General features: G+C 30.3%; 1 protein-coding gene and 1 long non-coding RNA gene across 5 annotated transcripts; one reads left to right on the top strand and one right to left on the bottom strand.

Moving 5' to 3' along the window:
• Nucleotides 1-1360: 1360 nt before the first annotated feature.
• On the bottom strand, nt 1361-8554 carry LOC109809801 (MACPF domain-containing protein At4g24290). Of its 4 annotated transcripts, none has more exons than XM_083069175.1 (5): nt 4796-4932; nt 4176-4354; nt 3376-3542; nt 2591-3032; nt 1361-1972 (listed from the first exon to the last, which is right to left on the bottom strand). In XM_083069175.1, the coding sequence occupies exons 2-5, from the start codon at nt 4258-4260 to the stop codon at nt 1716-1718; spliced, it is 951 nt and encodes a 316-aa protein (XP_082925301.1). In that variant the 5' UTR covers nt 4261-4354; nt 4796-4932; the 3' UTR covers nt 1361-1715. The 4 variants fall into 4 exon arrangements, with proteins under 4 accessions (XP_082925301.1, XP_082925304.1, XP_082925303.1 ...); XM_083069178.1 differs by lacking the exons at nt 1361-1972; nt 2591-3032 and adding exons at nt 7278-7516; nt 7597-8434 and having other exon boundaries at nt 3400-3542; nt 4207-4354; nt 4796-4994; XM_083069177.1 differs by lacking the exons at nt 1361-1972; nt 2591-3032 and adding exons at nt 7278-7516; nt 7597-8434 and having other exon boundaries at nt 3403-3542; nt 4796-4994.
• LOC145954585 (uncharacterized) lies at nt 3455-5026 on the top strand. The gene is made up of 2 exons (XR_014431827.1): nt 3455-3571; nt 4752-5026. It is a non-coding gene; the product is annotated as an uncharacterized LOC145954585 (long non-coding RNA).
• Nucleotides 8555-9343: the final 789 nt, after the last annotated feature.

The raw sequence follows: 9343 nt of genomic DNA on the forward strand, positions 1-9343 counted from the left end.
TCTCCTAGTTGGAACGGCCCGTTCTGGGCCCGTTCTCACTAAAAAAATTTAGTATAATTTTTAAGCTTGGAACGGCCCGTTTTGCTTTTGGAACGGCCCGTTCCAAGTTACCAAAACACCCCTTAAATTTTTTTAAAATTGCGAAAATGCCATCAGTAATAAAATTACAAGAATACCCCTATACCTTTATAAAATTTACGAAAATGCCATTGATAATTAATAATAATAATAAAAATGGGTATTACACGTATCATATCATTACAAATTTTTTTATAGAGAAAGTAGCTACTATTCAAGAGCACACAAAAAGGTACATACAATTGGTGGAAGATGCTTTGAGAGAAAAATAAATAAAGGAGAAAAATTGTAAAAATTAAGCATGATGAGAAATGCTTAAAAATCTTGAGTGAGAGCGTGAAAGTTGAAGATGCCAAGGCTCAATCTCATAAGAAGGAAACAATAGAATTTTAGTAGTAAAATTCTTATCTAGAACAGAAGATTAAGTTGTTGATATCTTCTCCAAGACATTATAAATCAACAAGTTGAATTTTTATGGAAGAAGATGAAGTTTGCAACCTCCAAAAAAAGGAGGAATGTTGAGAACATGTGTCTTAAATGCTGTCAAAGCAATTTTAGTTTGAATTAGTCCAGTTGTTTTTTGTTAGTGGTTCATTTTGTTTTTATTTTTTTATTCCCTCCTAAAATTATGAAGTGTGAGTTTCATTCCATTATTTTTGTGTATTTAAATTCAAACTATTCAACAATACAATACATTATTTTACACACGCAATTTGGTATATGAGAGAGTTCCACCAATAACTCAGTCATAACATTGCCAATTTATTAGGGAGAATTAATTGTTTATCACTTATGGGCAATAAGAATGGAGATTTATCTTGATGCTAATGATCTTTCGAGGCTGTCGAAGAGGATTATGAAATTGATCCGTTACTTGAATGTTGGAATTATTTTATGGTATTTATTTGAGGAGATATTTTATAAGGGTAATTTGCTTTTGACTATCACTCAAAAACTTTCTCAATCATTGGAATATGTATATATTTTATAAGTTGTTAATTCTTCTCTTATTTTATCGATATGAAACTTGTTTGTATTCCAATATAGAAAACCCAGTCAATATCAAATGCATAGGAGGAGAGAAAGAGATTGACTACTCGAGACGAAGCAATGCAAGTAAGTACTGTTTTTAAAATCTTGCGGCATTATTATGATTAATACAGTTAATTTGACATGAGAGTTTAAAAAAGAGAAAGTAATCAGTGGTTTTAGTGAAAGGTTTTAAAAGTAGTTAAACCATAAAATAGTCGTGATAAAATATAGACAGAGAGAAAAAATAATTTGAATAGAACATAGAAAAGTGAGTTTCTTATATAGTGTGGAGTTATATTTGAGGGAGTTAAAAGAAACTATTGTGATAAATTATCACTTGCATTACAAATTTATGAATCAATGAAGAAACTATTCTCTAATTATACATGGTATCATATGATAATATAAGCTTATTAATGTGATAATAGAAGCTTATCCTCAAACAAATAAACATGCACTCATTCACATGAAGAATCTGAAGTCATAGGGTAACAATAGAAACCAAAAAATGCCGCGGAGCATGACCAACAGAAGCTAACTTGGCAGGCAGTGAGGTTCTTATGCAAAGTTAACTGAAGTTTTATAAAAGTGCCTCAATGATCACTTCACCTTCCTTTGAAGTCAAATAGTGAATACTTAACACGGAGACATATTTTTTCATGCTGAACAAAAAGTTTTGCTCCGGATACAACCCAATATCCGGGAGTATCTTTTGGTCCTCGATTATTTTCCTCTGTGCCAATAAACCTTAGAAGCTCAGGTATGCGCACTGGTGCAGGGCGTGAAGAACAATTTGAAGCGGAACCAATGGTCACATCACCTGGCTTTGGATGACCCCTCTTTTCCTCTTTGAAAATTATTCCTACGGTTAGTTAAGCAAGTGAAATAAGTCATCTGAGGTATCAGTGATAGAATAGAACGATTCAAATCCAGCTATGTATTGTTACACAGTCAAAGATATCCTATGATTATAATTACTTTCAAAGATCGTAATTAGCTTAATTTAGGGCACCTACTTTATATTGGAAAAATACTTGCCTAGTTCCTAGAAATTTAGCTTAATGTTCATCTAATGTTGTGTAATTGACTATGTATCACTTGTATATAACATTCAATAAAAATAAATGTGACTTAGAGTATCATTTACATGATACCAAAATTTATCCACACAATTATTATTGGACTTATCAAATCATTCGCTATAAAATCGTTATTAGATCATTCACAAATATTCAATTTTACAAACTCCATACTTGAGATATCTAGTTCACACCGTGAGGGAGTATATTGAAGATTTCACATGAATTAGCGATATAACTAAAATAGAATATGTAAGTTAGAAGTAATCCTCGCCTTTTTGAACGGTTTTATAAAATTGAGTTAAAGTAGAAATCCACTTTCTTAAAATATCTAATCTTGATACTAAAATCTCTCCTATGTAACTAGCTTCAGTTAAATCTCATTGTATTTATAGATGTACCTTGAATTAGTGAAGCAAGGCAACCAATTCCTTTCTGCTGAATTTCTTTCTCGATGCCCTCATACATGATGCTGAACATATCAGGACCGGAGGATTGATCCCACTCAGGTACCTTCTTCAGAGTGTAACCGATGACTTTAGAGAAACGCAGCCTTAAAAAGAGACACTTGTTTTCAACATGTAACTGAGCTCCTGTCACAATGGAAGCACTATCATCCGATTCTACAGGAGCTGTACAAATATATGAAATGGAGTTCTGTTTAACTTTCTTATGCCAGTTGCAACTATATGAGTCACAAGATAAGTAAACATGTGCATGGTCAGAAAATATTAAGGACTTGGGTAGAGAAGTCAGATGCTGCAGGTGAATGGCCAACCGGTCGCTGCTCCTCCCTTCCAATTGTAATCTTAGCCCAACCACTGGTCTATTACCTACATCTACCTGCCATCAAGAAAAAAAGGAATAGAGATTATCAAATTAATTATTTTATACTGTGTAGAAGCTGCACTTCTCCTAAGTTACCAATGTTACTAGTATGTTAGTACTTCTGCCACATCAATATGCATGTCAAATGCAGAGTTGTTTACTAGTAAGACTATTATATGCCATATACCCTATTAGAAACAGAAACATCTCATGTCTTTTTTATATTTAATTATTTATTATTTTTAACAAAAAGAAGAAAAAAGGAGAGTAAGGTAGATCACTTTATCATCTTTTGCTGCTAAAAGTTTGTTAGAAACACTGAAAGCATGGGAATGAGAAACTTCAACCAATAACTTACCGGAATTGAATTTATGTAAAGCTTGGGATCGGAGGCACTAAATTGTATCCAGCTGTCCACTTTATGCTTCCTATTAGAACCAACACGTATCTCACTAGGTAATGGTGCCCATTGTCTTGGTAGCTGAAAATCCAGAAACTGATGAAGGTCTTCAATGGGAGGTTTGTCTGTTTCAGCAGCCACAGTTTACATGCAGGTTCAATAAATTCAGTTTCAGAAAGAGATTATTATTATTATTATTGTTATATACTTGTGAGTTTTATCCGATCTAACTTTTTTAAATGTTACAATAGAAGTGTTAAGAATAAATAGATCAAAAAAAATTCCTAGACCAAAAAAAAAATGTTCAATTGAGTTGCCCTCAAAGAAAGTTAAGAGCTGTTTGGTTTTGAAAATATTTTCTACTTTTTCTACTTTTAATTACAAAAAATGCTACCCTATTTCCACTATTTTTTTGTTTTGAAAGATTTGTATACAATTAAGGAAAGAGGAGAAATTCACTTCCTTTAAGAGTAAGTCTTGATAAAACTTATTTCAATTAATAACTCAAATTTTATATCAAATTTTATCGATCCAATGAAAATTAGATGACTTTTTTATAAGTAGAAATGAAACCAGCAAAGGAAAATTATTAGTCAGTTTATCCGGTCTAAACAAGACCTTAGATTTTTAGTCAGTGAATAATAGAACCATTTTTATTGACATAATGATCACTTTCTGAAAATTTGGTAGTGTAAGGAACAATAACTGACTGTTCTATGAAATATTTGTGCGACATAACAAATCAAATAATGGCTTACAACGGAGATAGAAATTTAGGGCATTGCTCACATATCCGCTTCTGCCGATACCACTTAAAAGGGATGTCAGGGGGAGAAGAAACATTGATATTGCATCAGGTTCCGAGTCAATAGTTTTCAACCATTCACTATGATACACCTTTTGATTGCTTCCTCCTACTATGTATCACAAAAAGATTCTGCAAACCAAATTCAGAGAATTTTATGGATGATTGATGCACTAAGGAAAATGAAAAGAAAAAAAAAAAAAAAAAAAAACCGCTTCTAACATCTGTTGAATTGCACGACATGACAGACAAAAATGCAGTACATATATTAACAGAGCACAACAGAACAAGAATGTGTTTATTCACTACATTGGACATTAGACGTTAATATTGTGACCGAAAAGTTATAACTAGTAAATTAATTCAAAAAACTACATGTAAGTTAGTGATCAACAAACAGAAATTGCTCTTACCAATTCAATTTTTCAAATTTTATTATTTTATGGTAATAGTACTTTTTTTTTTAGCAGAAATGATGCATACTCACTTTTTTATAATAATTATTTTCTGTTTCCAACAAAACATGCAGAAAGGCCACAACAGTAAGTCAATAAAGATGTTCAATGACACCACCTTTTCCTTACATAAATCTTCAGAAGCTAGGCTATGATTTCCTGCAGAATCCGTGAACTTCATGTTAGCTGTATCCTCCAGAAGTTTCTGGACAGTTCTTGGACCAAGATGTGATGTATCCTCTTGTCTAATGTATAACACATCCTTCCCTCCCATGCTCACCCCAACTATGACATGAGTTCCAAAACGTTCTATAAACCTTGCATGAATCAATAGAAATAATTTTATCAACGTGTAATTAAATTTATAATTTGTCAATTGTTTCACTCAATGACATCCCATCATGATGCAATTTGCATCGATGAAAAGAGCATGCAAAACTGTTAGAAAATAATTACAAGCTTCCAGTTTTCAGATGCATGAAAATAACTTATTTTTTAGCAGAAAAAAAAACTTTTTACAAATTTCAGTTATTGTTTTAAACTCAGTTTATTTTGTAAACAACTCTTTAACTCGAAAACATAGCTGAAATCTCCCAAAATAATATGTCATAAACACATTCTAAGGGTGGTGTATTGGATTAAGATTTTAAATGATTTTTTTAGTTAAAAAAAATTCTGAAGATTTTAAAAGACTTTGTAGGATTTTCATGACTTTTAAGATTTTACAGGATTCTACAATACTTAAAATCATGATTTTAATGAATTTTGTAAGACTTTTAAATCAAGATTTTAATGGATCCTGTGGGATTTTGTAGAATTTTCGTGAATTTTTGACATATGATAAGATTTCAAATTTTTTCATACATTCAAATTTAAAAAGAGTCAAAGACAAAAATAATAAAAAATAATAAAAATATCTAGATAAATATTAATAATAATAATAATTCTCCATAATATCTTATCTCTTAAATAACATTCACCCACATATCCATAGTTATACTAGTCCTCCAAGCATTAGTGTTTTCTCACTCTTGCTCCTGGGTTTGAATAATAAGCTCAAAAGTATGATCTTCATTAACCGGTAATATTGTAGATGAAGGTTCGTCCACCGTTTCAATTAAAAATTCATCATAACAACATTCTTTATGTAGAAAGTTATGTAGTGTTGCACATGCTAATACAAGTTTTACTCGTGTCTTAAATAAAAATGGAGGTGCTGACTTAAAAATTATGAACCTTGATTTAAAAATACTAAATATTCTCTCGATCACATTCCTTAAAGGCGCATGACGAAGATTGAACAATTCTTTCTCATTTTCAAGGTCATTACCCTAACCTGTAAAATCTTGTAGATGATATCTTAATTATATATTATATGATAATTTTTTAACGATATTTATAAATATAAGTTAATGGAGGCATAAACCCTAAACCCTAAAAAATTAGATACTGCAATATCTCATGTTTTTTTTTTCTTTTTTAAAATATAAAAAAATTCTAATTTCACAATATAAAAATAAAATAAAAAATTCATAGTAAATAAAATAATAATTGTTAAGTCATAAAAGAATGAGGGATAAAAGTAACAAACTCAAGGGAAGGAGAGAGATCGCAGTTTTTATATTATGAGGGTTCTCCCCCAACTAAGATCCATTTTCATCTCATCCTACTCACAAAAACTCTAACTCAAATTCATCTTTTATATATATATATATATATATATATATATATATATATATATATATATATTATAGAGATCATGATATCAATTTCATCTTTCACCTTTCCCTTTTCTTGACGTGTGTTATAAAAAATTACCACTTAAAAGTTAAAATTTCAAGCATTTTTTGTGTTATATAAAGGAACAAATTCAACTAAATAGAATAAAATAGAGCAAGTCAATTAAAGATAACAAACAGAAAAATAGAACAAGTCAATGACACTATCATTTACATATTAGAGTTTCACAAAATAGGGGAATGGAATGTGAACAATACTACAATATTATATATGATCAATGGACAGTAGTGCAATATTATTAGCAGAGAAAAAATGAAGAAGATAGGAACATAGAAAAAAAAATGAAAAACTCACTTGAAAATTCTTGGAGCACTTGAAAAGTCATTTCAAACAATCTTTCAAAATCTAATGGGTTTATATGAGATTGTTTTATGAATTTGGTATTTATAGATAACACTAGAAAGTCCTTCAAAATCCCTCTAACACAACAATCCTTTAAAATCCTTATATTTTTTAATACCAATGAATTATTTTTAAGTTGTAAAAAGTCTCAAATGAATACCAACGAATTTTAATGGACTTTTTAAAAAATCTTGAAAATCCAGATTGAATACCACTGAATTATTTTTAAGTAACATAAAATCTTGGTTGAATACTAATAGACTTTTTTACTCAAAAAAAGTCTTTTAAAATCCTACGAAATCCTAAACCAATACACTCCCCTAAACGTAGTTTGTAAATAGATCGAAACTAATAACAATAACAGGTTTGAAGTATACAAACTTAGTTTCTCAGTTGGATTGGCAGTTATTTTTTGAAAGAAAGATTAACTTGGATTTTTAGTGTGTGACCATAGTTACCTTGTCAAGGCCTCAGAATCCCATGATGATGGCAACGCTTCTTTGACATGATCAAGGAGTTCGCCACGATACTTTTCTAATTCAATGGCATAGCGCTTGATGAACCACCCATCATAAGCAAGAGACTTTATAGAAGAGAAGCCTTCTATACTTCCACCAGATAACCCAAATGAAGCACAGAAATGACCAGTTGCAGTATTTCCATCAAGGCGCATTTGCTGGTTGAAGTGCCTCAACATCTGAAACACTTTATACTATAGCGTCACAGAAATAACATCTTTCTAAAGGTTAAATTAAGTATTTAATCATGGTAACATACCCGATCCAAGTTGAGTACATCTGAATTGACTCTAATTGATTCCCCTGGGACACATTTGATAGAGTTAGGGACATTTGGAATTGAAACCCCTCCAGGAATCTCAAGATTACGGCACTGTTCTTCATTGACAAATATCAACCTTGGACCCTTCTTACAGTTGTCAAAACATATATCTTGTGTTATGTCAAAACCCAACCCAATTGAGTTTATGGCTTTCTGGGCTGCTTCCAAACGTGAATCACTTGCTGTTGCTGCCATTACTCAATTTGAAGCTCTAGAACATGCAAGCAAGGGACATGTTCAAGGAGAAGAGGAAACTACCACACGCTCAATTAAGATCAAGCCAAATTAACACAAGCAAAGAGTCAATTTTAAATAATGTTTAAAGAACATTCCATGTTGTTTTCATCATCTTTCAGCCAAAATTGGTGTCATTGATTTGCCTTCCGGAGCAGTAGAATGTAGCCAGAAAGCCTTGACTTTTGCTAGGAAGTGGGACCACGTACACGGTGACGTTGATTTTAGTGGATCAGGTTTAAGATTTTCGATCCATAGTTTATACTTTATAGACATTATGTGAACATTACTCATTCTCATAACTGTATGGCACCGCACAACAAAGTCAACAACTCATTATATTTTTTATAATCGTTGATCTTTCGCTCTATATTTTATTTAATTAAAATTAAAAAATTAAAAATTAAAGTTAAATAATAAAATAGATAACAATTTGAGAATTTCGGTGATTGATTTATTTGAGTGGTAATATTATTTTTCATTATTTACAGGATTAAGAGTAAAATTGTTTTAAAAAATGAAAATGAAAATATAAACTAATTTAACTCCTTTGTATATAGGTATAGATGTTATTGGTATGAAATATATAATGATTCCGACTAATCATTATTAGATAAGTTGAAAGTCGCTTTTAAATTTTAATACATGTTTTTTTTTCTTTTTACAAGATTCAAATTTAGAATCTTGTGTAAATAGACTGAGTTTAGTATCACTTAGGAGTATTAGGTGTGCAAAAATTCAATTCAATCTGAATTAACACATAATAATCTAATTCATTTCGAGAAAAAATTCAAATTAATTCATTTTGTAAAATTAATTTGATTACCTTATTTATTTTTAAAAAGTAGATTAATTTGATTTAGTTATATATATATATATATATATATATATATATATATGAGTATAAAGTGAATAGTCATACATCTCTATAATCAACTTTCATGTTGTGTACTCTCTTGAGTTTATTTTATACCTTGAACCTGTAAGTTACTTGCCCCCTTTGCCCCCTCCTTCCTCCTTTGGCGTGACGTTGGATTGACCTGTACTTCACTAGGTTCCCAAGTTTAAGCAACTCATGTGAGAATTTGGGTGCATTGTTCAAGTAAATTCTTATGAAGTTTTGCTAATCTATAATATATATTTTTTTATCCATTTTACCCATTAGAATAATATTATGTCCAAACTTATCTTTATTTCGATCTTTACTATTAGGTCAACCTAATTTATAATATATATACATTCATCATAGAGGAAAGTTGGACACATTAAGAAGTTTACGAAGGACTTTCTATTTTAAAAATATATAATAAATTTTACCATAAAAATAAATAAAGGTGTATTCAAATTAACTTATTATTGAATAGTACATAAGTTTCTATAACATTTATAATTATTGTTTTCGTCCTTTTAGTTATCTAAAGCAGATGACTTGGTTCAGTTCTTATCTTTC

This window comes from Cajanus cajan, chromosome 2 (assembly GCF_000230855.2).
Source record: "Cajanus cajan strain Asha chromosome 2, NIPB_CcT2T_4, whole genome shotgun sequence".
Lineage (NCBI taxonomy): Eukaryota > Viridiplantae > Streptophyta > Magnoliopsida > Fabales > Fabaceae > Cajanus > Cajanus cajan.